This window comes from Carlito syrichta, unplaced genomic scaffold, assembly GCF_000164805.1.
Source record: "Carlito syrichta isolate Samal-C Ts95f unplaced genomic scaffold, Tarsius_syrichta-2.0.1 Scaffold304348, whole genome shotgun sequence".
Taxonomy (NCBI): Eukaryota; Metazoa; Chordata; class Mammalia; order Primates; family Tarsiidae; genus Carlito; species Carlito syrichta.
In genome coordinates, this window is record NW_007248444.1 from 100,191 (window position 1) to 127,713 (window position 27,523).

Here is a 27,523-nt window from a genome sequence, read left to right on the forward strand (position 1 = left end):
GCTCAATAGACAGAAGGCACAAATAAATGCTGTTGAAATGTCATGTAGATGAGATGGCAAAGTGAGAGCAATAACATAACAATTATGATAATCATGGCGACCTTGAGACCACCTGGCCTGACACCCCCACCAGTGCGATGCCTTGACCACAGCAGGTAATTGACAAAGGCTTCGAATGGAAGGTTGGGCTAGAGGGCATGTGCTGCAGACACGGGTATGCAAGGTGCCGTGAGAAGAACTTGAGGGGCCAGGAGATCAACATTCTGCAGAATAGATGTAACCACAGTTCAAATTCCGATGCTGACAAGTACTTGCTGTGTGTCTCAGGCCAGTAGTTCAACGTCTTGCAGCCCAGATACCACACTTTTGCACTTGAGCTAACAACAGTCCTCTCATAGGTTTTGGGGGATCAAATGGAGAAGTACCTATGAAGTGCACACCCCAGTATGACAGCAGTCTCTGGGTAATTGGATGGTGGATCTTGTCGATGCTGTAGGTGCTGCCATTATTACTCCCATCACTATAATTGAATGAGTCTTGGGGAATGTGACTAATTTACCTCAGAGCACATATTCAGCTAAGTCTCAGGATGAATGGGGGCTTGTCAGAAGCAGAGAGAGGAGACTATTCCTGAATAGGAGAGCATTTCTAGGCCTGTGGGGCCCGAAATACCCAGGGACAGGGGCAGGGAGTGTAGGAGGTGAGGCTGCAGAGTAGGTGGCAGCCTTACCCAAGACAGGTCAGAAAGGGAGTCTCAGGCAGAACTGGAAGGGGGATCTGAGTCAGGAGCCCACAGTGGCAGTAGAGAGGAAGGGCCTGACTCAGGAGGTATGTCCGTGGGTGACCCATGCCTAGGAGATGGGTGGGAGGAGAGAGGGAATTTGGGCATGAGCTATAACTCCGGGCTGCAAAGTGGACCACTGGCCATAGTTGCCTAGTGGAGTGTGGGGGCCAGCTTCAGTGGACAAGGACCTTGGGGTCTCTGAGACCCCGGTCACCCCACAGATGGCGGTTGTATTCCTGGGAGGGTGTGTTAAGGGAGAAGAGGAGGGGGCAAAGTAGCCCAGGAGGCCAGCGCTGAGCTGGAGTTGAGGAAGGAGATGTGGAAGGAGCCCAGGACACAGTGTGTTTGTCACCCTCCCACTTGAAGCCAAGATAATAGCTAATTGAGGAGTCACGGCCAGTGGACCCAGAGGACATGGTGAGGGTAGGGAACAGATGGGAGCGACCTAGTCTTGTGAGTAGGAGGAGGACACAAGGACAACAGCAGACAGTGGAGACATGGCACAGGAGGACCCACACAGGAGGGCACCCACCCCCCAGACAGGGCTCCCACCAAACACAGGGAAGCCAGGCTCAGCAGTCTCCATTAGACCTGGCTCCAGGGCCACCTCTCTCCTTTCAGGGCTCAGTCTGGGGTAGTGCCTCTTCTGGGACCTGACACCTGAATGGGAGCCATTGGCAGAGCCCTGTGACTTACTCAGGGGCCCAGGCTACCCCTTGTAAAATGGGGTGTCACGAGGCACATGAGGGCAGCATGAGAGTTGATGCAGGAGTCTGGATCCCAGGGAAGCTGAGCTGTGGAGAGGCCTGGCCCCACCTCTCCACCCGCCTCAGAGGCCTGGCCCTGCTCCTTCCGTGGGCACCCCTTCCTCCTCCTGAGGGGCTTGAGATGGAAAGGGGCCTGCCAGGGTCACACTTGCTGCGCTGCTGCCACCTGGACCCCAGGCCATCCTTCAGGACATGCCAGCTTAGGGAAGAATCCAGAGCCAGTTGGCCTCTGAGGGCACTACTTGTACATGTTTTAAGGAACTCCTGAGATGGGAAAGTTCTCCTGCTCCCCAGGTCACAGCTCCAACACCTAGGGGGTCTCAGGGACTTGAGCCACTGCCCACCACAGGGATGCCCTGGGTCTGGAGCTTCCTCATTTACCTCAGCCCAAGGAGCCAAGCAGCCAGGCCTGCCTGGATGGCAGATGTGCTCTGCAGGTTGGTGGGAGGCTCAAAACGAGGAAGCTGGAGCCTCTCCTGGAATTTGAGAGGCTCCAGGGTGCCCACACGGTGCTGGTCACCACATTCCAGAAGTGAGAAGTCCGCCTCCTTCTTGACGGACAAGGCTACAGCACCACCCTGTAGTAGAAAACCCCTCCCGGGCGCCAGGAAGGTGAAGGGCCCTGCACAGGAAGAGATGAATCCCTAGCGGTTTGCCAGAGCCCGTGAGGAGGAGCTGCCTGGAGAAGAAAGCCAACGTCGCAGCAGCCCCTGGTTAGGGCGAGCGCAGCGGCCGCCTGACGCCGGCACCCACCTCCTCAGGCTCCTCCTCTCTCAGGCGGCTAGGCTTGGTGTAGTCCAGAGGCCGATCCCACTCGTCCTGGCGGGAAGCCTGGCTGGACTGGGGGGAGGTCATGGAGCTGCTGGGGGCGCTGGCGCTGCTCTGGCGCTGGGAGACATCGGGAGACTTCACACCAGGGCTGCTGCTGCAGCTGCTGCCACCAGGGAATGTGCTCTCCCGCCTGCGGTGTTTGTGCATGCTCAAGTCCAGGGTTCCATTTTCATCCACCTCGATGTCCACAGACTACAAAGACAGAGTGAAATCTGTTATGGATTCCAGTCCCTTCCCACGAGTGCCTTCCAGTACATGTTGATCAAATTGACAGAGAATCTAGAACACTGATTCCCAGAGAAGGAAGCCAGCCAGGAAGAAGAAAAATGTCAACTGCTACTTCCAGATCTCCCATGAAGAAGGCCCTACAATTCCTGTTGCCTCTCAGCAGCACAAAACCAGTCCCTTGAAACATGCCATAAGCATGGGTACGATCAGGTCCACTAAGCCAGGAGAACCGGTCAGTGAGCTTGAGACTCACAGGAAATACATTGAACAGGGTATTTGCACACATGTATGCCCAGCCCTCACACTCAGAGAAAAACACATGGGAACTTGGCATGTGCACAGCCCTGGGTCCCCATTAGCTCAGCTCACAGGAATCTCCCAAGGGAGATCCATCCATTCTCTGCAGTCATGTGGGACCATGGCCAGGAGGCAGAAAAAGCAAGAAAGAGTATTATAACTAGACACCGGCTGTTCCTAGGGACTTTTCATGTAGGAAGCAGGTGGGCCCGACTGCAGATTCCACCAACTCCTTGCTCCCCAGCACTAACCTTGTTCGGGAGGTCTTGTGGCTTCGTACTGAGGTTCTCCGGCATCTCCCAGCAGCGTGTGGAAAGGTTCAGGATGGCAGTGGCGGCCATGTGTGCAGCCTCGGCGTCGTGTGAGTAGTCGAAGCCTGCAGAAGAGGATGAAGTGCTCCTCACATAACTACTGGAGGGACTGTGCCTGGGGGAAGAGGCCTTTGGGAAAGGTTTGGCTGTAAAAAGGGAACAATACCAGGCTGATATACACTTTGAACAGAAGCAGCAACGCAGACTCTGGGGCGGGGGCACTTTGGGAGGGCCCAGGGCACCGCTATGGACAAGGGGCTCGGCCACCCATCCCACTGCCACATCCTCACATACCCCACTCCCACCCGTCCTCCTTTAGGGGACTGAAGAGGCCATCTCCTTTCTTGTCTGACTATAGTTTGGGCAGAAAGAGCAAAACCCTGCAAAGACATTCCAGCAATCCTGGTATTTCAAACAAAGTAACCTGTCTACCAGCAAATGCTTGTTGATGAACTGAAGAATTCTGTGAGTAGGATGAGTGTTTGGCGTATCACCCAAGTAGGAAAATTTTGTTACATCATTTCAAAAGGGCCTAACCCTATTTAGGCTGACTTTAGTGTCCCAGTAACAATCACCGCCTTGATAAAGCAACATTATTGCTCAAATAAACATGACAAATGAAGGCATAAATTATTATCTTTTCTAGTAAGTGTACTGTGGCCATAAAATCACTCTCATGCACAAATTTCTGGGTAACCATGATGTCACCAGTATATTCCAGAAAGGTCTAGACATATGTAAAGCTCATTGAGAGCTCCCCCTCTCTGCCGCCTCCACCACACACCTTTGTCTAACCAGGCATGTGTGCGCCTGGAGGCATGAAGTCCTCCATCCTAAGAAGCAGGTTCTGCCAAAGTTAGGAATAGAGGATCGCACCCTGGCTGGTAGCTTCATCAATCAGTACTTTCATTATTAACACATAGGAAGCTTGTCACTGTCATGTTTGTAGCTGACAACATTCACCAGGAGATAGATGCCTTTCCTAATTTCATGTGTACACTAGGGTACTTTTCCATTTCACATGCATTTCCTGGACTAATGGGCTTATTGCACACATTAGTGCAACAAGTGATAAGAAAATAGGACGCATTGTTCTTGAAAATTTATAGGAATGATTTTTGTCAGTACAATTACCCAGAAAACCTACTAGTAATATCACAAATAACACATTATATTCAGCAAAATGGTCCCCAAGCAGAAAAGCAATGACTTCCTGCCAGAGTACTGGGGCTCAGCCCAGCTGTCACCTGGCCCCACCAAGTCCCACAGTCCAGCCCTCCCCATAGGCAGTGCTAGAAAATGAACACCCCACCACATTGGGATTAAACAGGTTGCATGAGGACAGTGGGAAGAGGGGTCTCTCTCAGAATGAACCAAATCCATGAAATTACTCTTTAGTCTTTGGACATACATGTTCAAAGGACCTGGGTTTTGTTTCACAGATAACTGGAAGACACATACAGGTTCATGATGAACATGGAGGCCGCAGCAAGGGTGAGATGTAGGCCCCAAGAAAGCCACCACAGGGCCCACTGGAACAGCCAAAGTCTCAGGCCTGCATTGTGGTCCCCCCACGAGGGTGGAGATTCCTTCTCTACTACCTCCTCAAGAGGTCCCTCCTCCACTGCCCCTTGAATCCTGCCCCTCCCAGGAGCAACACACGAAGAGAAACAAGAACAATTCTCCCCAACTTACATTGAAAGGCTTTAGGTGAGGTTTCGCTGGTCTGAATCTTTGGGGCAAGCATGCGTTTGCCAAAAACCTGAGCATCGAAACTTGCGTAGTCAAAGGTGACCTTGGAGAACTTCTCCAGCTCCTTGGCCAAGTTGGCCCTGGGTGTGGCGGGGGCCACATTGGGCCGGTAGCTCCCATACGGAGGGACCTCGAGCTGCTTCACGAAGCACATAGGCCTGGGGTGCAGTACAAGGATGCACAGCCAGTGAGGATGGGACCCTGGGACCCCATGCAGCTCCCCAAGTCCCCATCCCATAGCCCAAGCAGGGATCCCACAGAACCCAGTGAGAAAGGAGACAAAGGGAGACATTCCCCTCCCATATCCCACTATCAAAGCCTGGTCAGGATTTCATCCCCAGGGAAAAGTGCTCCCAAAGAAGGCCTATGATCTGTACAAAGAAGAACTGCCTGCAGAGAGGAAGCAATAAGAACTCTGGAGAAACGATGACCTGTCCTCATGCTGACAACATTAGCCAGAGGGAGGAGGGTCTGAGACTTTCCCCAGAACTTAGGAGAGCAAGTTTCAAACAGCTAGGCTACCATGAGTGTGAGCCGTTGGCAGAAAGCTCAACAGCAGCACAGCCCAGGATGACAGCGAGATGACCCAAGGCAGAACAGCCCAGAACTCTCCAGCAAGGAAGAAGTTGGGAAATCCAAAAGGGATATTGGTTGGATTGAGCGCCTTTCAAGGAGTGGCCTCAGGGCCAAGCCTGACCCTTCTTCACTCTGCCAGGGATCCAGCCCTCAGTTATCCTCTTTTTAAAACCAGTTGAGGTGGCCCCTTGAGGGGGGGCTGCTGGAAGAGTTAACAACAGGCATAAAAAGACTACTGCAAGCATTCAGTAATGACTGACATGCTTGGAAGACTCCAGGACTTTAAATACAGAAAAGATGGCATGAAGTCATTGGCCTATAGGGCACAGGAGACAGGAACACTGGCAGTGGAAGCTGGTGACCACACAGGCACAGAAAGTCTTCTGTACCACTCAACTCAGAGAGGAGGAGGCCTCCTGTCTGGACCAAGCAATGACTTCAGTCTGGAAATCAGTCTGGCAATCAATGGAATTAGGAAGGAGCTGATGGTAAGAGCTCCCAGGGCACTGTGCACTACCAGAACATAAGTGGAGACTGAGAATAGAGCCTGGCACATGGAACTGCCAGGACAACTCTGCAACTATGATGGGCCAGTTCTGCAGGGTAAATTGGGCATCACCAGGGGTGGGCACACACCCATTCCCCAAGAAGGGTAAGCAGCCCCAAGAAGGGTAAGAGTGAGATCAGCAGGCACCAGCCTGGGAAAAACTAATTTTAAACTTAACATTGGTACCACTTTTTGACAGCTTCCATGGCCAAGGCTTCAGTCTGAATCTACATACTTACTGTGTGTGACACCAGCAAAGCTTTGCAAAGCTAGCCTACCCCAAGGTGTGATACCAGAAATGTGGGCCAGACAGAATCAGCAAAGCCAATGGGAGGCCAACATTACCAACATTTGTCCCTTAAGCCTCATGAGCAACTTTTTAGTGTGTTAATTGTCCTGATTTTCTAGGTGAACAAACTGTGGTCCAAGTCCCAGGGTTGGAGCCTGTTTGACCCCCTTCCTTGGCCTTCCTTAGCCAACCTGAAACCTGGGTCAAACCCATGGTTTGACATTTTACAAGTAACTTAGATCAAGACAAGGAAATAATTGAATTAGCTGCTGATGGGAAACTAGAAGAAACAACAAATTAGATGAGAGGAAAAAGCAGCTTCCAAAGATCGAGAGAGCCAGCCAGTAGGAAGAAGTCAACTAAGACTGGGGCTGAAGGTGCCCAGTGAATGGGACAGTGTAGAGTAGGAAAGCAAGTCTCCCACCTCCACCCAGAGACCCCACATGTGGGAGAAATCCTCCAGAGCAGGCCAGGGAAGGGGCCAGCCTGTGGTACAGTCAAAGTAATCAACCAAGACCATCTGGCTGGGACTTTACCAAACACGTGCCAGGAAAGGAGGCAGGCAGTGGAAGGGGCTGTGCTGTCATTCACACTCACATCAGCCAGGGTCTCCCTCACTCTTGTTTGGGGAGACAGACATGGAACAGGAGTCTGAGAACTGGGGAGAGGGAGATGTGTGTGAGTTCTGGTTCTTCAGGGAAATGGGGAACAGGGCATCTGCTCAGTGAGGGCTGTAGGAGGCAAAAGGAGCAGATGGGAGTGTCCTCTTGGGCAGTGGGTGGTTCAAGGAAATGGAGACTGAAGCCAGGTAGGGTCGATACAGTTGCCTTGGGCAAGTTTCTAAGCCTCTGGTTTATTTGTGGCACTTACTTCCCAGAGTCACATGCATGGAAGGGACACTAATCTGCATTCTGAATGGTCTTTCAGAAGTCCTCTTATTGATGAGAACCATGTCTACACATGCACACCCACACACACTTGCACACATGTAAAAACACTCATGCCAATGCACACAAAAATGGGCCTGAGAACAACCACATGCATCCTACACCCATGCACACACGGACACCCATGCCTACTGTTGTCTCAGAACCTCAGGAGTCACAAAGGAGGCAGCACTCTGGGGAGCAAGTCCTGCACCTACTCCTCCCTCTCGGCTTAGGGCCTGTCCTTGGATGGGAGAGACAGCGGCAGGACAGCCAGAGGTTAGCAGCTCATGGTGCTTCCTGGATGGCCGTGGCCCTGGGTTGATGCAGTCGGTTCCTTCCAGACTGGGCCACTATCTCCACAGTGAGTCCCTGAATAGTCTCAAGTGGTCACATCAGACACCTCAGGAGAGGCAGAGCACCTGAGGCTCAGGCAGGGCAACTGTACAGGAGTTTGTGCTTTGACTAAGGCACTGACCAATGTGGCAGTCATGAGACTCTGTTCTGTGTGTCCCCAAAACTGACACTCTGTTCTGACCCTGGGGGTGCTGGAGGTGTGTACACACATGAGCATGCATGCACACACACACAGCCTGGGAGAGACCAAGATGCCTCCCGCAGGCATTTTAGAGGTCCCCTCTTGAGCTCTGTGGCTCATCTCACCTGAGGATCCGGTCTGAGTTGGAGCTGTTCTTGGAAGTGTCTCCTGCCTGTGGCTGCTGCTTTTCATGAGATTTGGCTAATTTTTCGGCAGCAGCAATGGGACACCCAGACAAACTGGAAGAAAGAAAAGGAGGAACATCTGAGCCTTAGCCTCCAGGTCTGGCCCGCTGTCTGGGTATGAGGGTCTCTTGAAACAAGGTCACTCGGCTGTGGAAGCTCCTGGTCCACGAGAGGCCCAGAGCCAGGAAGAAGCCTGTAGTCTCTGCAGGACAGGGCTTTCTCTCTGGCTCTGTCCTTGAGCCCTCAAAACACAAGTTGCTCAGTCAGTTTCTGTTTTGGAAAATTCTAAGCCAACCACACACAAAGATAAAACACATCCTAAAGGTCTTCAAAGCTCTGGGTAAAGGTGCCCCTCAGCATGGGTCTGGGTGACAGGCTGTCCCCTCCTCTCCCTCTCCTTCTCTTGCCAGCAGAGCTGAGTTCTGCCACCATCTCTGGCTCCTGCTCTGTTTGCTGCCTTGGAGCAGTCCAGAGTCTCACCTGGACCATGGCCTGGGCACTGACTTTGGGCAACTCAAGCCCTTCCCAGGAAGTGCCCAGTCTAAGACATGGAGGGAACAGCTCCATCTGTCAGAATTGAGTCCATCATGAGCCCCAGGGCCAGCCCCTCGGCCATGATGGGGAATTTGGCCTCTTTTTAGATGAAGTGCTCTCAAAAGCTCTGGCAGTCCTTTCAGCTAAGCCAAAGCATATCCCATGGAGGACATAGCCACCCCGGCACTTCAGGTGAGCCTGGGGTGATCTCACCTTGTCACAGAAGACGAGCCAGTAACTAAACCTGGAGGGTGGTCCGGAAGCCTCACTGTCACCTGGGTCTCAGCACTCCTACAGAGCAGCGCAGAGCTGCTGAGGCTCCTGCCCATGCATGCCCTTCCTCCTCCCGCCCCCAGACCCCCAGCCATGAGCAAGAACTAGTGTGTAGAGGTTTCCTGAATATGAACAGGACACAAAGTCTTTACCTGACTTTCCAGTCATTAGACCTCTCTTTACCAGCACATGCTTACTCCTCCACAAGCTGCCATTTGTTCTCTTGGGACCCCCTGTTACTAGGGGTGCAGGCAACAACACCACTGGGTGACTGCACCTCCAGGTGCTGCTCTGCCTATGAAAAAGACCTCACATTTCAGGTGTGTCCAATCCAATACCTAACACTTGGGGCAACAGGTTGGGGGGAGGGTGGCACCTGGCAGATCATAGCCCTTCTCACATAAAGCTCAGTAGGAATATTCGTTGCAGGCCCAGTTCAGGTTCCCCACCGTATATGAACCCTGCACCTCACCACCACGGCTTCCACCATGGCCCATCTCAGCCCAAGTACCTTCTGTGTGTGTTGCGGTTGCTATTCACGTGACCCTGGCCCGTGCAGCCAGGAGTGGGGCACTTCAGCACGTTCTCATGCATGGCCAGGACTGTAAGAGAACCAGGGAGGAGGGGAGCCAAGATGTCAGAATCCAGTGAGCACCAGCATGGGCTGCACAGGCAGGGCCACCTGCAGAGGATGCAGGACCCTGCCCAGAGGTTACTGCTCTGTATGTAGGCAGATGCGGGACATGGCCACAGGGAGCAGTGACATGGGCAGCTCCGGCTCCCAAAAGCCTGCTGGCAGGGCACCCCCTCCCATCATGGTCTCTCCCTCCTGTGGCAGAAACAGACTCAGTTTTAAAGTCTCTTATTGTTCTGTTTGCTCCTCTAAACTTAATTTTCACAATCACTGCTTCTGGCATTTGCTTCCTGAGTTGTCTGAACACAGAGGCCACTGCAAGAAGACCTCCATCTTCCCAGCTTGACTGACACTAGCCTGTCTCCTCTCATCTACCTATGTTTGTGACAGACTTCCAGGGTCTCTGATCCAGGCTGGCATCTCTAGGTGAACACCTGGGAAAGTTGCATGTCCTCAGCCTCATAAGGCTCAAGTTTGGGCTTAAGCAGTTTGGTTGGTGGGGGTTGGTAGCTGGTGAGGATATGTGTCTGCACAAACCAAAGGGACAGACAAGTTTGTGACCCTGAGCAGGCCACTCCTCCCCATAAACACCACCCAAATACCACAGAGGTGACCAAGCTTCCCAGTTTGGGATAATGGCTAAGGAGAGCTACTCACTCTCCGGGGGGATCCTGTCCTTGTGGGGACAGCCAGACAGGCTGCGGTGGTGAGGATACAACCCAGTGACATGGCCAGTGCCATCGCAGCCTGGTGTTGGACACTTGATTTCACGCTTCTCAGCTCTTGAAGGATCTAAAACACACAAAATGCATATGTTATAGCCAGGAAGTTGGATGGTAGGCGGTAAGGTAGGGGCGGGGACAGCTCATGACCCTTAGACTGCCTAGGAGTTCAAAAAGTAACCGGTGCCAGACAGGGATATGACCCTAGAGAAACTGGCCCACGCTGGCTATCAGTGAGGAAAAACCTGGAGACTGACCCATCTTCCCAAACAGCAGAACATGCAGCGTTTTAATGACACAACCCAGATGGAAGCTGGAGTCCTCTTTCCTGTCTCCTGCAGACAGTGGAGAGGCCTGAAGAGCCAGCCTTCTGTGTCTAAAGGTAAGGGCATTGACAGTATTCCTATCAGAAGGTGTCTTTGGAATTTGACAACAAGAGGAGGACAAAGAAGTAAAGCAACTTATCCACCGTTGTATGACTAATAAATGCCTGGGCAGAAATGTAAACCCAAATCGTAGTTATTGACTTCATCTAGCCTCTGAAGGCCCAGCCAGGACACTATAGAGTGTGGGAACCAACAGGGACGTGGAGGCCTCACAGAGCAGAGCCAATGTCTCAGAGAAACTCCTCCTGGATGTCCTCCTTGAGAGGGTGCAGAGGTCACGACCCCACACAGAGCCCCCACCCCAGAGAAGGAGGGAGAATCCAAAGGGAAGGATCCCAGCTCTGCCACTCCAAGTGAGGGGCCCCCAAATTTGTGCTCAACAGCTGCCTCCTGAGTTTGCTGCCCCTGCCCCACAGCCTCTGCCCAGAACCCTCACTGATCTGTGCCCCACACCAATCCCTTAGAACCAGTCCCACTCTCCACCTTAGCACACGTCTATGTCTGTATGTCCCCATAGACCAACTCAGTACTGCCTGGGGTTCTCAGTTTGGCCACCTGTGTCACCCAAGGCACTGCACCCTGGGTCCAAGACCCTGAAAATCTAGCCCTGAAGGCAGGACACCTTGCATCTGCATCCCCCGATGTCTGTGTTCCTCATCTGTGTCCCACTAAAGTCTGCCCTGATCTGTGCATGCCATACCCAGGCTAGCAATCATACCAGGGCCTCCACTCCTGTCCTGGAGTCTGTCTTACTTTCAACCTCTATCTCCTTGTGCACATGGTCCCTCAAGGCTGAACCTGACTGTGCACCTAAATCTGGGTCCCTAAACAGCAGTCCCCCAGTCTGTGTCACCCTAAATTGTGTCCCCTGAGAGCCATCCCCCAGATTCGCCTTACCCTGAAGCAACATCTCTACTTGTGTCTCCTCAGTATATTTCCCTTGAGTTTGTCTCATATGTGTAGATGTTCCCAGAATATGTATCCCTCATGTTTCCACGATGTCCTGGCTATAATGCCCTTGAATTATGTCTCACTCAACTCTGTCTCTCTCACAATCCAAGTGCATCTTCCCAGGATCTGCCCAAAGTCTGTGTCTCCTGCAGTTTTGGTTCTTGGCCCCAGCATCTGAGGACAACCTCCCACCCGAGTGCTCTGTCCTTATCTGCTCCCTCCCTTGCCTTAGCTAATCCTTCCTGAGAACAGTCATCAGAAGAAAGAGCACCAGGGACTCCTACTACCCAAATCCACCTGGAGAAGAGAGACAGGACTAAAGGTAAGGAAAGAAAAGACCAAAGTCAGGGTAGCACCCTAGTCTTAGGAGAATTGAGGCCAAGTGTCCAGCTGCAGGATCAGCACCAGACACAGTAGAGTGGACAGCGCCAAAGTCAACCTGTCCAAGGCCTGGCCTCCCTGGCATAGTTAGGTTGGCTCTCTTAGAGAGCAGCCTCTGGTCAACCCTGAACCCTGTACCCTAGTCCCCTGTCCTTGGCTACAGAGGTACTTCGAGATGGGCAATCAGCAGGGCAGATACAATCTATCATCCAGATCATGACATCCCAAGTAATAACAGTGGCTGCAACTGTTCATTCAGGATCTGTCCTGACCTGGCACTCCAGTCTCCCAGCACCTGTCCCATACGCCAGCCCAGACCCAGGCTCCTTCCAGCAGCCCACCTGACTATGCTTGCCTCCAGATCAGCCACACTGCAAGGCCAGGGGATGCCAACTGATGCCCTTCACACTTTGGGACCAAATCCAGAGGCAGGTACAGAGCTAGAGGCTGCCACTCCCTCCAGAGGAGAAAGGAACGGACAGCCATCCTTCACATCTGCCTGCTGGGCTCAACCCTGCAAGAGGGTCAAGAGGACCCAGCATAGCTGTAGAAAACAGCAGGTTCTGTCATAGCCCCATCCCTGCCTCAGGTGTAAGTTGGGGCGGTAGGACAGGCAAAGCCCATCTTCTCCAGGCAGCAAATGCTGCTGTGGTCAGCTACTGCAACCATCCTCTCCCTTCCCTATATTCCTTCTCACCCATTTCAGCTCATGTGTCTCCAGATTGCCTATGCAAAGCAGAGGAAGCCCACTTTCTCTACACCTGGCCACAGTCCATGTCGTGTGTGTATCTGTTTCTTTGCTGCTTTTCTGACTTCCCTGGGGCCCCAGACTGTAAGCACCCTCCGCCTGCATCTGCACACCTGGGACAAGGGTGAAAGGAAGGGTGTGCCGGGCTAGGCCACACCCAGCCCCTACCTTTACTGTAATAGCTCTTCCGCACAGTGTCCAGGGACTTCGCAGCCTTCCCTGGCTCACCCAGGCCCAGCGGGCCCTGCTCTGCAGGTGGGCAGCCTGGCTCGCAGACTGTGCGCACCTGCTCGGCCTTCAGGGCAATGGCCTGCTCCAGGAGACCCAGGTTTCCCCGGGTCATCATGTCATGCATCTCCGACTCGTCCGTGACTGCTGACTTCTGGGAGCGTGCATCCTCGTCCTTGTCATCATCCGAGCGGACCTCTACAATGACAGAGTACTCAGGCTTGGGACTGGGTGGCTCTGGGCGCCGGAGCTCAGGAGCCTTCTGGGCAGATGAATGGGAGGCATCCTCTTCAAAGATCACATCAGGAGCAGCCTCCTCCCCCTCCTCTTCCTCCTCCTCATCTTCCTCCTCTTCCTCTTCCTCCTCCTCCTCTTCCTCCTCTTCCTCTTCTTCCTCCTCCTCCTCCTCATCCTCCTCATCCTCCTCATCCTCCTCATCCTCCTCCTCGTGGCCCAGGATGCCTTTCTGTTTGCTGGACTCCTCACTGGCTGCATCCTCCAGGGACTGGGGACACAGCTCCTGGGAACGCTCGCTGGTGACCTCGACGACCTCCTCTGCGTCCTCTGGCTGGATAAAGAGTTCCTTTTCGCCCTCGTCGCTGGTGGCTCCCTCAGCAGCCTCCTCCTGAAGCAGGTGCACGATGCCAGGGTTGGGTTTGGCTGCCTGACCCAAGTCCTCCCCCACCAGGGTCTCTTCAGCAATTTGTCCCAAGTTTAGGAGAGAAGTTGCAATGATTCCCTGGTAGCTGCCATAGCTGCCCTTGGAGGAGCCAGTGGGGCTGCTGATGGGGTTGGATCCAAAATGGAACTTGATGGGGCTCCTTCCTGCACAAAATCAGAAATGCCATGGGGGCCAGAAGAGAGCACATGGGGAGCCTTCAGGCCTCTGGCCCCAACTCACAGGCCAGTGCTTCACTCTGCTCTACTGCCCACTTTTAGCATCCCTGGGAAAGCAGGAAACTCCAGAGGCCAGGGTTTGGGATGGGTGTTTCTGTTGGCCTCTCTGCCTGAATCCAGAAATCATGGTGAGCTTATTTTAGGAGGCAGATCATGAGCCACTGACATATTTTTTAAGCTGAGAATTACTTCGATCTTTTTGTTTAATGATCCTCCCCCATTACATGTACTTCTCAAACCAGGTAAACCTTTATTTGATGGAGCTTAAGGAACAAGTCAGATTTTAAAAATTGTTTCTTTTCTTTTCTTTTTTTTTTTTAAGAAAGTAGGATTTATTGGGAAGACAGAAAAGCTCCCACAGTGGGAGGGGACCTAAGGGGGTTGCCCTCTTTTCTTTTTTTGTTTTTTTTTATTTTTGAGTCAGAATCTCACTCTTATTCAGACTGGAGTGTAGTGGCACTCTCATGGCTACCACAGCCTTAACCTACTGGGCTCAGGCAATCCTTCCACCTCAGCCTTCCAAGTAGTTGGAACTACAGGCATGCACCACCACACCCAGCTCATTTTTTTATTTATTGTAGAAATGAGGTCTCGCCAAGTTGCCCAGTCCAGTCTCAAACCTCTGGGCTCAGGCAATCCAGTCAACTCTGCCTCCGAAAGTGTTGGGATTACAGAGGTATGAGCCACCACACCCAGCTAAAAATTGTTTCATAGTTGAAAAGCAGTAAATAAATTTATATTTTTCAAGGACTCAAATTTAATTCCTTTAATCATAATAACTAAGATGTGGCAGATGCTGACTACATGCAGCCCTATGGGATCAGCAGCTAGGACTCTTGGGCCAGTGCTACCCTCATTGGTAGGAACCAGCCCTGCCATCCACCCACTTCAGGGAGGAGAGGCTAAACCCAGGCTGATGTCTGAATTCCAGATGCCCTTGTTAGTAAGAAAGTTAGTATCATCCTTGGGTCACTACCTTCAGAGGCCCACAGAGTCCTCAATGACCTGATGCTCAGCCTAAGCTGTTCCTCAGCATCTGCCTGTGAGTGTCTCAGGGCCAAGCAGACCCCTCACCCCTGCCCCCAAGCTGCTCTCCCAGAGGGCCAGGCAGAACGGAAGGCCAGTCTAAGACCCCCTCCCCACATAGACACACAAAGACACAGCCCTGTCTGTCTCTCACTTGCACACAGACACACCTGCTGAGATGCACCACATCTGCACTTACACAGCAGCAACAGCCCTGTGTCTGTGTGTCTGTCCTGCCTCCCTCCTACGGCCACAGTGTTTGCACACAAACACACCACAGACTCCAGCAACGCCGTGGGCAGACCTCTCTCCCAGGAAGCCCAGCGCACATCAGCACAAGATGTGCCTTGTTCTCAGACGGAGCTTTCTCTCACTCATGGTGAGCCCCTCCCGCCTGCAGGCCCCGCTTCTCCAGGACCGCACTAAGCGCCTTTTATTAGGGAGAGAAAGAGCGACAAAGCACCTTCAGCTGGCTCGGGGTGATGAATCTCCTCCTGTCCCGACATCTCAGCCTCGGCCCCCTCCAAAGTTCCTTCCGATTCATCTGAAACAGAGGCCTCCTTCACCTCAGCGTCCTCACTGCCGTCGCTGTCCACACCATAGCCCTCGTCCAGAGCCAGCTTCAGGGGATGCGACTTCCTCTTGGACACCAGGTGCTCGGCCCCAGCACACTCCAGCTTCCTCTTCTTGGCCAGGGGACAGCTCTGCAAGCTGGGAAGGGGAGTGGGCAGTGGAGAGAGCCAGACAGGGTCCCAAGTGGCCTTGAACCCAAGCACCCCTCCCGAGGGGACTCCCTCCCTCTCCCAGATCTGCAGCCACTCTCAGCTAGAAACTCCAAACTATGATGTATTTCTGTTCTGACATTTAATTATACACATTTAAAAAGGTCCTGATTGTGTTTTAAATTGCATTTCCTGTTTTTCTTGAGCAATGGGAAAATGTAAACACAGTGGGCTAAGTCCACACCTGGAGTGAGAACCCCCATTTCAGGCTGGCCCAGGCTCCTCTCATCCCAGCTGTCCCTTTAGACCTGGACAGCACCCCACATGTATCTAGTCTGACCTTGGCCCACTTCCTCTCACCCTGGTCCTCTCCTTCTCCACCATAGTCTCCCCTCTAAACCTGGCACGGTCATGGAGAGAGCCTGAGGGCAGGCTGACCATCCAGGATGACCACACTGACAACCCCAGCAGTAGCTCATGTGATCACCACACCTGCTCTAAGCTCTCTGCCCTTCAGACTCATCCAGTCCTTAGTGGGAAAAGGGGACAGGTGGTCTGCCTGCACCCCAGGGGCTTGCCTACGGCCATACTCACCTCCTCCCTCAAGTGGGTACCATGGCTCAGAAGGGTGGGGTGGCTCTGGCCTCAGCAGCCTCAGACAGAGATGGAGGTTTTTCCCCATGAAGGGGTCCAGGGCAGGAGGAAAACTCCTTCCCAGGAAACTCAGAGCCAAGGGACTTCTTACCTTCGATGCCTGGAGTACTTGCCCCGAACATGTCCTGAGCCCGTGCACCCTGGGGTGGGGCAGCTGAGGGAGGCAAGCAGGAGAGGTCATATAGAGCAGTGGTGTTCAAATCTCAGGACGTACCCCAGACCCTCATGGTAGGGAGCAGAGGATTACTCTGAACAGTTTATCTCAAAAGGACTGCTTGCAGTTTGCTAAAAGTTAATGAAATAACTCACCCCATTTAAATAAATGAATGGTTCATTACAGTTTTATGAGTGTGTTTAATTAAAGATCTGTACATTTAAGAGCATGACTTCTAACACCAGAGTCTCCTAGCTGGCTTCCCACTATAGGCATCTTACCAGTTGCCACCAGGTTTTCAGGGGCTTGGGGACAAGACTCTCTGAGGCAACCCTGAACACAGAATTCCTCTCTAAAGAGGGCTCATAGCTCGAGTCTGGCCCAAGCCCACAGCCCAAAAGCTGGAATTATCTGTGGCCATCAATGATGCTGCAAGGCCTGGGGCCACTGAGGGCAATGATCTCTGCACCCTCTGCCAGGTGTGCCTTTTACCCCAGCAATCAAAGCAAGGACTTGATAGGCAGGAAGGACTCTGTGGTCCAAGCCACAGGCCCTAGCTGGGAGGGAGGGAGTGAAGAGCCCCCGTGCCTGAAGCCTGATGTGGGCCCTGCTTCCACTCAGAGAGGTGAAGTCAGGAGGGCTGACAGGCTGAGAACTGACTGCCCTGCCTCAGTGGAAGACTCTTGGGCTGTGTTAAGAAGGGCAGTTTGAGAGGGTGTTGCTGACCCTCTCTCAGCTCCCACCCCAGAGCGGGCAAGCACAGGTGGAACTTCCTCGTCATCAACTATCATCGGTCTGCCAACATGACCAAACTAGCAGAAAGCTCTGGAAACTTCAGATCATGCTGCAACCTCGGCAGCAGGGTCACAATTCCCACAGGAGCCACAGGGAAGAGCATCCACAGGGATCTGTGTGGGCTGTGAGGCCAGGGTCTGCCACATCCCAGGCCTGCAGAATGTTAGATACCACCACGGGTCAGGGACTGCCAGGAGTCACTGCTACCCCATGTCATTGTGGAGCAGCAAGGTGGGGAAGCCTGTGCGAGGCCACCTAAGGGAGGTCAAGACAGTGGCATCTCTGGCTAAGATGGGAAGACCTTGTTTTTAACAGGGTTGACACAGTGAGTATAAGTTTCTTCCTGGGACCAAGCTCTCCTAAAATACAGGCACATCTTTCAGATCCTGTAACACCTGGGACCCAGGGAAGAGGCCACCACCAACCTCTGTCCAGGCACCTCTGATGGTTTCTAGTCTGATTGGCAGGCCTGACTGCAGGCAACTGGGGCCCAACTGGCCATGCAGGCCATACTCACTGACCCTTCAGGGAGAACAGTCTGGGGAACCCAGGCTCCACCTAGCCCTGAACAACAGCAGCCACAAGGGGTCAGGGACTCTGATGTGGATGTTTCCTGCAGCCCTTCAGGGTGGGGCTGATCTTGGTGTTAGATTTCCAATGGAAGGAAAGGAAGGAAGGAAGGAAGGAAGGAAGGAAGGAAGGAAGGAAGGAAGGAAGGGAGGGAGGGAGGGAGGGAGGGAGGGAGGAAGGGAGGAAGGGAGGAAGGGAGGAAGGAAAGAGGGAGGAAGGGAGGAAGGAAAGAGGGAGGGAGGAGGGAAGGAAGAAGAAAGGAAAGAAAGGACCCTGGCAGGAAGGGAGGGGAGGAGGGAGGGCAGGCCACATTTGATTGCAGATTTCCTTTCCAAACAGAAGGAGTTGCCACTGCCCACCCCCCACCGATTTATTCTTAAATCCAGAACCACACTTTCTTTCACTCTCTCAAGATCTAGCTTTGAGACTTTTCACAAAAAGCTCCTTGTTATTGGGGATTTGAAGCTGAGATCCCAATTAGTTGATTAATCACTGAGTTAATCAGGCAATTAGGTGACAGCTGCAATGGAGGCCTTTGGGGACTGGAACTGCCCCCAAGCACATCACCTTCTCCAAGCCACTCCTCTACCTGCCTTTCAGAAGAGTCCTGGCCCCCTGCCAGGTTGGCCAGCACCTTCCAGCCCACAGCTCAGAGGGTGCAAGATGACCTATGAGCCCAAGTACATGGAGCTGACAAGGCCACTCCAAGGAGGAAGCTGGGAACCCACTAGATGGAGTGGACAAGAGACCTAACCAGGGCCTCCAGAGGCTGTCACACTGGCAGACACCAGCCTCAGGCCTTGTGACTCACGTGGGTTCACCTGAGAGCACACAGTGGGCACAGTATTTCTCAATCTCCTCCATGTGCTCTGGGCCATGACTGTAGGGGGAGGAAGTGGGTAAGGGTTCCAGGACTTCAGAGCCTTTCCCACCATGGGAGGAGGGACACACCTGAGTCGGTCCCTCATCCTACTGGATTCCCAAGACCCTAGATTCCCAACATGTGACTAGGGCTGGTGTCAGGTATGCAAGGAAAGTGGTGCGGCTTGGCAGAGGATGGTTCACACCTCCCTATAGTTGGCATCCCGGGTCGCAGCTCTGAAAGACCCAACAGGAACAGCAGCCATCAAAGAAGCTGAGTAGCAGGCTCAGCCTGTAATCCCAGCATTTTGGGAGGCCAAGGCAAGTAGACTGCCTGAGCCTGCAGGTTCGAGACCAGCCAGGTCAACTTGGCAAGATCCCATCTCTATAATAAATAAAAAATTAGCCAGGCATGGTAGTACATGCCAGTAGTTCCAGCTACTTGGAAGGCTGAGGAGGAAGGATCGCCGGAGCCTAGCAGTTCGACTCTGAGGTGGCCATGAGTGTGCCACTATATTCCAGTCTGGGCAACAGAGTGAGACGCCAACTCAAAAAAGAAAAAAAAAAGAAGTCGCAGCTTGGAGTCCTGCACTTCAGCTACCAGCCTTCAAAGGAACTTGCTCCCCTCCCCACCTCAGGGCAGGTAGAGCCCCTCACCCCACTCCCTCTTGTCCTCTGGGTGGGAACCAGGCAGTGTCTCAAGGAACAAATCCCAGAAGAGGAAGGGTGATCTACAAGAAGTCAGGAAACAGGAGTAGCCTCTCTCTGAACTTGGAGATGGTCCCAAACAGCCCCAAAACAAGCATAGTCAGGCCTCCCTGCCTCAAAGATGCTAGCCCCAACCCTAACCTTCGTCTCCAGCAGAGCCTCTCTGAGGCCATGTGACCACGGATGGACCCAGACTAAAGCCCTGCCAGTTTCTCCATTGGTATGAAAGGAAAAACCATCAAACCCATTTCTTCTCTCAGGCACTCAGAACATTAAATTTGGGGCATAGGAAAACTACCAGAGGGCTCCAGAGGTCAGGATGGCAGATCCAGGCCCACCCCTTGGCTCACCTGCAAACTACCACCCTGCTGTTGCTCACAGAACAAGTCTTCCTGGGAGTTCTACGTGAGTTGGTGGGGATGGGCTGGGGCAGGGGATGGGGCACTATGGGCTGTGTCAATGGCGCCTGAGTACCTCATCCACGAAGAAAGTCCCGCACACAGGGTTTCACCACAAGTGATTCTGTGTGCAAGAGTTCATCTGATGTCACATTGTGCACAAAGAATATGATGTCCCTTCCCCAGACCACAGCAGTGACTTTTCTCTGAGAGTCGCACTCCCTGGACTCCTCCAGGATAGAGGTCTCATCTGCTGGTCTGCCAGTCTGACCAGAGCCCATCGTGTCCCAGTAGACTGGCCTCAGGGAGGGGAAAAACAGTATCTGCCAGTTCCTGTGGGGTAAGTGCTCCCACCACAACTGTGCATTCAGTCAGCCAGTGTGAGCCACGGGAACAGTCCACAGACTGTGTCCCCACAGGCAGTGCATGGCCAATAACATTAGTGAACACAAGAGTGAATGGCACCTTCCACTTCAAATATGTTTGATGGCTTGACATAGTCTTTTTTCCAGTTTACTCTGAGCATCAGTTTCCAAAAATGAAGAACTGCTAAAGAAATGGACATCAGTGCATTTTTACCCAGTTTCTCCATCAAAAAGTTTAAGGATCTCACTATTACCAAGTAAATAGGTTGAGACCACAAGATGAATGAAGGTGGCAACATTCAGATGCTCCCAGAAACCCCCTCACATAGGCTGGCCTGGTCCTCTCAGGATGTTTCAAAACAAACAAATCTAGTTGTCTGCCATTTTTTTCCTTCTGGTGTTTCAAAGTTACAAGAGAACACCCAGCCACTTGGATTTGCCTTTCCAACTTCATCTGTAACTTCACCTGTTGCCAAAGTGAACTGCTGTTACCAAAACTGAGGGTTTCCTAGATTCCTGCACCTACTGCTCCCTCGCCTGGGACTCTCCTCCCACCATGTTCCCAGGTGAGTGCCATGCAGAACCTCCTCTGTCTTTTTATCTGGGCCCCTCCATGCACCACACAGCATCAAAATCATTACTTCTTCAGTGGTCTGGCCCATTCAACAGTGTCTTCCCTCCAAGGAGCTGGCCCCTGTGCTCTGGTGGGGCACTGAGGACACCAGACCAGAGGGGCTGGTGCATGGCCTGGTGCAGCTGTAATTCCACCCTGTCCCTGCTCTGTGGCCCAAGACTGGGCTTCAAGCATCAGAGGATGTGATTTGTCTCTTCTGGTGGGATAAACATGAATACCTGAGTCTCCATTTCCCCACCTCAAAAATGGGATAATAGCATTGCCAGGCAATGCTTTCATGAGGTTCCTGGAGATAAAGACACTAATGTGAGGACATCACAGAGTCCAGGGCTCAGAGTATCCTGGCTCCTCCGTGCCCCTCATCTCTACTTCTAAGTTACAGCCTCAAGTGGGGGGTGGGGGGTGCAGGGGACATCGTCTTCCTGTTCCACCTTTGTGCAAGTTTTAGGGAGTGAACTTTGGGGCCCTCTCAATTCCCTGATTGGCAGAAACCATCACTCCACAACGGCGTGGTGAGGAATGAGATGGCCCCTGCCTGGATTTGCTCATGGTTCAGTGAGAATCTTCACCCTAAGAAGTAGGAAGGACATTGTCATGGACCTCAGTCAGCTGGATCATCAGCACACAAAACCACTGTGTGCATCCCATCAGTGGAAGATTCAAGATGTAAAACACCCAGTTCTCTCATCTCTGCCAAACCAGGCGGGTTCCAACCATCTGACACAGAAGGCTTGTCAGATTCTACCAATCTTGTCAGATTCTACCTTGATCCAGGTTTCAGGAACTGTGCTGACAGTCCAGATTCTAGAGCTGAGCTGGTGTGAGCACATCCATGTCCCTTCCATGAGGCTGGAGCATCTCATGATAGGGCCAGGACAGAAGTGAGAATGGGCAGAGACAGGGCCAGTATAGACAGACACGTGGCCGGGAGAAAGACAGCCTCCTTAGGCAAAGAAAAGGCTCCTGGGTTGGGGGGAAAGTAGGTATTTTGTTAGGCTAAGAAGACCCTGTTTGGGACATTTAGGATGTCTCCAGGGTCACAGGCACATGGGTAATGCCCAGTGCTATTGGAAGACTTCCTTACCTGAGGTCTGCAGCTGTGGTCTCCGGGGGTCCTAGGTAAAAGAAAGAAACAAGGAAAACACATGTGGAAGTTAGGATTTAAAAGGCTCATTGCCCTGACAGCATAAATAAGTAAAACAGCTGAGAGGTCTGTCAAAGACACACAGAAGTAATCCTAGTGAAAACTAAACTGTTTCTCCGGGCCCCCGACCCTTTCCTGACTCCCTAGAACGTCCTCCAGGGTCAATGGAGTAAGCTGCTTCCTCCAACCAAGAGGGGTTCCTGACCCACCTCAAGGAACTGAGTGGTACTACAGAGTGGGGCCCATGCTCCACCTGAGGCAGTCTCTCTGGGCTACCAGAGCCAGGGATGGTGCCTCTTTCTCTGATTGCAGATAGAAGTTGGCTTTTGGCAGGAAATATGAACCACAAGATCAAGCTGGACAGAGAAGAGGACATATGGACCAAGCGGCTGGATCCTCAGTGATGGGCACTGGCTGTGAAGATGCACAGGGGCCTGCCTGCCTGGGGTAGGCACCCCTGAAATGCTCGGAGCTCCTAGCCACTCCACGAGGTGCAAAGGAAGCTCCTCAGGTGCCAAGGAGGGGAAGCTGGACAGGGGTTGGGGCTCAAATCCTAGCAGAGTCAGCAGGGCCTCAGGCCCTCCTCCTCCTCATTGCCAGTTCAGCCCAGAAACTTTCCAATCCCTGGATTTCCAGGGAGAGAAGGAAACTGGTGGTAGAAGGCTGGTGGCCTTGCCTTTCCAAACAGAATGGTCTCATAAATGAACTTTGCTATGCCCACTCTATGAAGCTAGGTCTGTCTCCACATCTCTGCCCCAAGGCAGGCACCTTGGGCCAAGGGCTCCTCAGCAGCCCTCTTAAATGTCAGCTTCAAAGCCCAGCAGGCCTGAGGAGGAGAGAGGCTTAAGAGTGCTGAGATCCCAAGGTATGTCTGACCATGAGTTGTGGGCTTGTTTTCCAGGAAAACTGTTGGGGAAAGTAGCATTTACAGCAAAAGAGAAGGCAGCAGCCAAGGACCTGGACACACAGCCAGCCCTGGCCTGGAGGGGAGGGCGGCACTCACCTCGGAGGGCCTTGGATCGGGTGCGAGCTCGCTTATCCTCATTTTCTAAGCTCATCTGCAAGCAAAAACCAACTGTTATGTCAACAGAAAAACTAAACAAGCACATCTTGAGTACAGAACCATCAGGACTTCTGGCCATTTTCTGACTCAAACTTTAATGAAAGTGACTCTGTGGTACAGAATGACAGGAATGGGCTCCCAGAACAGGAAAGGCCTGAAGTCAGAAGCAGCAGGTAGGAAGACATGGGAGGTGCTTCTGGGCAGGGAGCACCAGGATCAGAAGTATCCCATTCGCATGTCCCAGCCCTTGGCAAAGGGGCCACAGTGAACCCTGCCCTCCTGCTGCCCCTGGTTTGTACCTATCAGCAAGCACTGAGGTGTGGGACCTGCCCCACTAAACCTCATGAATGTCAGTGTTTTATAACATGAGGACCTAACAAGGAGCAATACCCACTGCTCACGTGACTGGTAAGTGCCAAGGCACCAGGGCAGGTCACTTAACCAGACTTGGCTACCACCAACTGTGCTGGGTCAACCAACTAAGTTTGACCACAATGTGCCCCCAGAGCATGGTTTCCCACAGACACTTCCCTCCCACTCAGCAGAAGGCCTTAATGCTCCTAACACACTAGGGCCATCCTGTTGGAAACAGGCAGTATGGAGCAGCCTCTGCCCACATGTCCTCTAGCTGCCAGGGTCCTTGCCCAAGCCCATCAGTGTCCCCACCTTCCTATATTCCCTGAATCTGACCAGCCTCCACTGGGATGTTACCCACTACATTGTCCTCAAGGGAGCCAAGGGAGAGCCCCCAGGAGGTGACAATCACAAAAAAAGTTATGCCTGTGCATGACAGTCACAGACAGGCTCCCAGGGGCCACAGGTCATCACACAGAATCCTTGTCCTGTGTCACCCATAACAAATCTGGACAAACAGGTAAAATCCCACACACTTCATGCAATGCAAAACAATCCTATCTCAAGGAGCCAGACCAGGCAGGGTAGGGGGAGCTCCCTGTACCCCTAAAGGCCCAGGAGGAGGGCAACCAAATTCACCACCTGGCATCCATAGTCAGGAAGAGGAGGCAGCAAATCCACATCTGTCCCAGGCCACAGACACCAGAGCAGCTAGGGTTCCATGAGGTTGTCAAAGGGAAAGCAGGAGAGTGGGGAAAGTCACAGAAGGAAGGAAGGGAGGCAGGAGAGGGCTCAGAAACCTTGTCTTAAATGGGTTGTATACCCTAAAAGCCAGCTAGAGACAAATGCCTATGGTACCACCTGGGAAGAAAGAAAAAGGAATGCCCCCAATTAGTAAGATGAAATTGTGAAGTGAACCTCTCCTATGCAGCAGCATGAACATGCAATGATGTATGTGATTTGTTAAGGAAGAAAAATCAAAACCTGGGTAATGTATGCAACCTGTCAACTTGGGCTGTGGTGCTCCATGCTACGAGCCATGCGTGTATTGCAGCCTTCCAACAGAACAGAAGACAATTACCACAATTTCTATTTTTAAAGCAGAGGTTCCCCATGGACCAATGGCTCACATTTAAAGTGAAGAGAGGAGCAGGTGTCACAGGGACCTCATTACATGGATGAGCCTTCCAGTGTCGTCTGCTCTGAGCCCGTGTGCAACGCCTTCCGAGGCAGGGTACACAATGGGGCTGACGCGGCTGATTGCTGGGCTCCTGCATTCCACTGAAATGCAATCTACAGCTTTATTTTTTTGTCAGTTTTCCCAAGGAAATTGGCAAGCATTCTGCTAGGTTAAAGCGTGCCTTGGCAATTTGGATTTCCTACAGATAAATTATTCAAAGCACACAGAATATTGAGAGATGTGGGGATGCGTAATGGGCACTGCTTGCAAACTGTGAGCCCCCACTGATGAAGTTGATGGCTACGGTGCCCATTCTGCTGAGCACCTTCCACTCGTGATTTATCTGCATCAAAGGGCCAATATGCAAGAAGTTCTCTTAGGTGCATGTAGCTTTGATTTTAAAAGGGAAAATGCTGAACTACTGAAGGAAAAATCGGGCTCTTTAAGATGAGAACGAATTTGTAAGAGCTAAGCAGCATGGGACACTTTGGTTCCTGAGCTGTTTGAAACGAGCAGTGGAGCAGTGCTGGATGTCACGAAAGCATCTGGGTGAGGCTGAGACAAAATCAGTACCACTTGATTTGCATCATTTTCCTTTTCGAAAGAACTCAAAGCACTTCAGAGACGGACTTGGTCTGTCCTTCTGCCTCAAAATCATCAGTGTCCCCACATGGTGGATGGAGAGCCAGTGTGGCAGCAGCCCTGTGCCCGGCATCAGCGAGGCTTAGCCTGGGCAGTTGCTGGGCAGCATCCCCTGGGCCTTCTGTCCTCACCATACAATAACAGCCATGCCCAAGAGAACAGCTCAGTGATGAAAACATAGTAAGACACTTCTCAATTTCTTGCTGATTTTTTAAAAATTTTTACTTGTTCCAAGCACAAGCCAACCAGGCCCCTGTTCTTACACAGCCCACAAATAACTCATTGGCCTCTCCCCCTGAGGGTGAAAAAGCTTCTTTGTTGAAACAGGCCAACCTCACTCCCCTCCCTCACTGCCTGGCCAGTGATCTCTCTCAAATGCGATATCTGCTCTCTGTTTCCCCAACACCAACTTCATTCTGCCACCAGGAGCATGTCTTATAACTTGAATTAATATTTCAATAATTCTGCCTTCAATAGAAAAACCAGGAAAACTATGGGGAAGAAGATAACTTATAAATGCAAATATATTGTGTTTTGCCAAATCTATTAACCAGAGAGAGTTGTCTCTTCATCTGCCCATTTAACTTGCTTTCTTAGAACCATATAAAAGTAATCTCTTCAAGAGGGTGTTTTTTGCTTTGTTCTGTTTTGTATTTCTTTTTAGTAAAGTCAAGATTACTCATGTAAGCTTTTTTTTTAAATACACACAATTCTCACCATGATGTGCTACAAAGATTAACCCCTTTGCCAGACTCATCTGTATGATGCCCTTGCCAAAATGGAGTCCCCTGAGTTGTACATTTACAAACTCAAGAAAAAAAATGCAGTAAGCACTCTCAAAACCTGCCAGTTCCTCTAGACTCATGGGCTACAGTTGTGAGAGATGCACTCAGAACCCAGAAACACAGCCAGTGACAAACCACTTGTGTCTAAAGGGAAATGGGGGATTCAGATTCCAAAGATGTAAGAATCAGAGACTTTCCATGATGTACAGAAGGTTTTGTGCTTTCTCCTTTGCCCCGGGAGACCATGTCTGCCCACCCTGTTCCCAGCCCAAGTGCGATACACTCATGGTGAATGCCGTCTCTCTTCTCCTTGCTCACTCCCTTACGCTCTCTCTCTATCATCTCTCTCTCCCTCCTTAGTCCTTTTTGCCTGCTTCCTCCCAAGGCCTTCAGAGCAGAAGATCTCTCGCTCCACCCGCCTCCAACCCTGAGCCATGGTCCTGCCCTTCTGCATGCCAGGCCATACTGGTCACAGTACCAAACCTGGGCTGAAGCCTTGCCCCAGCAGGAGCAGGAGGGTGTCTTGGCCCTGAGTGGCACCAGCCTCAACATCTCCAAAGTTTGCCCATCACTCCATGGAGTTGTGGTATGCTCTGGGGAGAGCTCGAGGGATAGTGGACTATAAGGCCTGAGAGCTGGGGTGAGGTGGGGATGGGGTGGGGATCTGTGAAGGCCTGAGGACATTTGGGGTGGGAGGCACTCCAATTTTGGGAACTGGAAGCATCCTTGAGTGGCTGGCACCCTTCTTCATCTCACTCTCTCTCTCTTATTTTCTACCCTGTGCCTGCTTCTTTCCCTCGTGTCTCTCACCTTGATCTGAAATGACTCATTCATTCATGATGGTAAGGACATTGTCTCTCCTGCAGAGAGATGCTCAGTACATATCATTGAAAGATAGGTGGATGCAGGAACAAATAAATGAATGAGGGCAGTCTGAAACATCTCTGAAATCCTGGAGCTGGAGAAGGTGGACACAAGTAGTCAGAGGAATTCATAGAGACAATATGTGGGAGTCACGAGCTGGAGGTTTCAGGTTTCCTGACATCACGGGGAGCCATTCACCCCAGCCCTGGGCTAGAGGGGGCAACATGTTAGTGTTTTATATAATTTAAAATGTCTTACAACAGCCAGCAAAGCTGGAGAATTGGAGCAGACTTACAGACGTTTTTTAAATCCTTGAGATTACATGGGTTATACTGTCCCTGTAGGAGGGTTGAGTCTCTTGTGTAATGCTTTTCCTCCCAGAGACCTAGACAAAAAGAGAGTGCATCTATCCACTCCCTAGGGACCATAGGAGGTCCAGAAGGAAGAGGACCATGAAGACAGGGTGACAAGGTGGCTGGGAACTGGCCATCAACCTCCCTGTCGGGCCCCAGCAGTACTTGGCTGCTGTCAACACGACATTCAATGTCATCTCTCTGCAGGGAGGGATGGGGAGGAAGAAAGAACCATGGTCTGGCTCATTTTCTTCTCACTCTTATACCAGGGGCAGTGCCAACTCCCCTGGGGCCACTGTGAAGCCATCATGACAGGTGGCATTCACAAAGATGCCCATTCCCACCTCTAGGGAGGTGCTCCACTTGAGGACAGAAGGGTGGCAATCAAGTACTTGCCTTGCTTCCCCTCCCCAAGCATTTCAGTGGGAGTGTTTTCTGCCTGCCTGCATGGCTTGGCCTTCCCTTT

The 27,523-nt window shown here is 52.1% G+C and overlaps 1 protein-coding gene across 1 annotated transcript in view; it reads right to left on the reverse strand.

Moving 5' to 3' along the window:
• The window catches only part of MYT1 (myelin transcription factor 1), a 69,749-nt gene that overhangs the window by 18,701 nt on the left and 23,525 nt on the right, over positions 1-27,523 (reverse strand). Inside the window, exons 3-13 of the mRNA XM_008059749.1 lie at positions 22,820-22,874; positions 21,757-21,787; positions 16,279-16,341; positions 15,275-15,522; positions 12,829-13,713; positions 10,130-10,264; positions 9,350-9,440; positions 7,972-8,085; positions 4,914-5,128; positions 3,159-3,283; positions 2,305-2,574 (exon numbers count right to left, since the gene is read on the reverse strand). Coding sequence (XP_008057940.1) covers positions 2,305-2,574; positions 3,159-3,283; positions 4,914-5,128; positions 7,972-8,085; positions 9,350-9,440; positions 10,130-10,264; positions 12,829-13,713; positions 15,275-15,522; positions 16,279-16,341; positions 21,757-21,787; positions 22,820-22,874 — 2,232 coding nt within the window. The remainder of the gene's footprint in view (positions 1-2,304; positions 2,575-3,158; positions 3,284-4,913; positions 5,129-7,971; positions 8,086-9,349; positions 9,441-10,129; positions 10,265-12,828; positions 13,714-15,274; positions 15,523-16,278; positions 16,342-21,756; positions 21,788-22,819; positions 22,875-27,523) is intronic.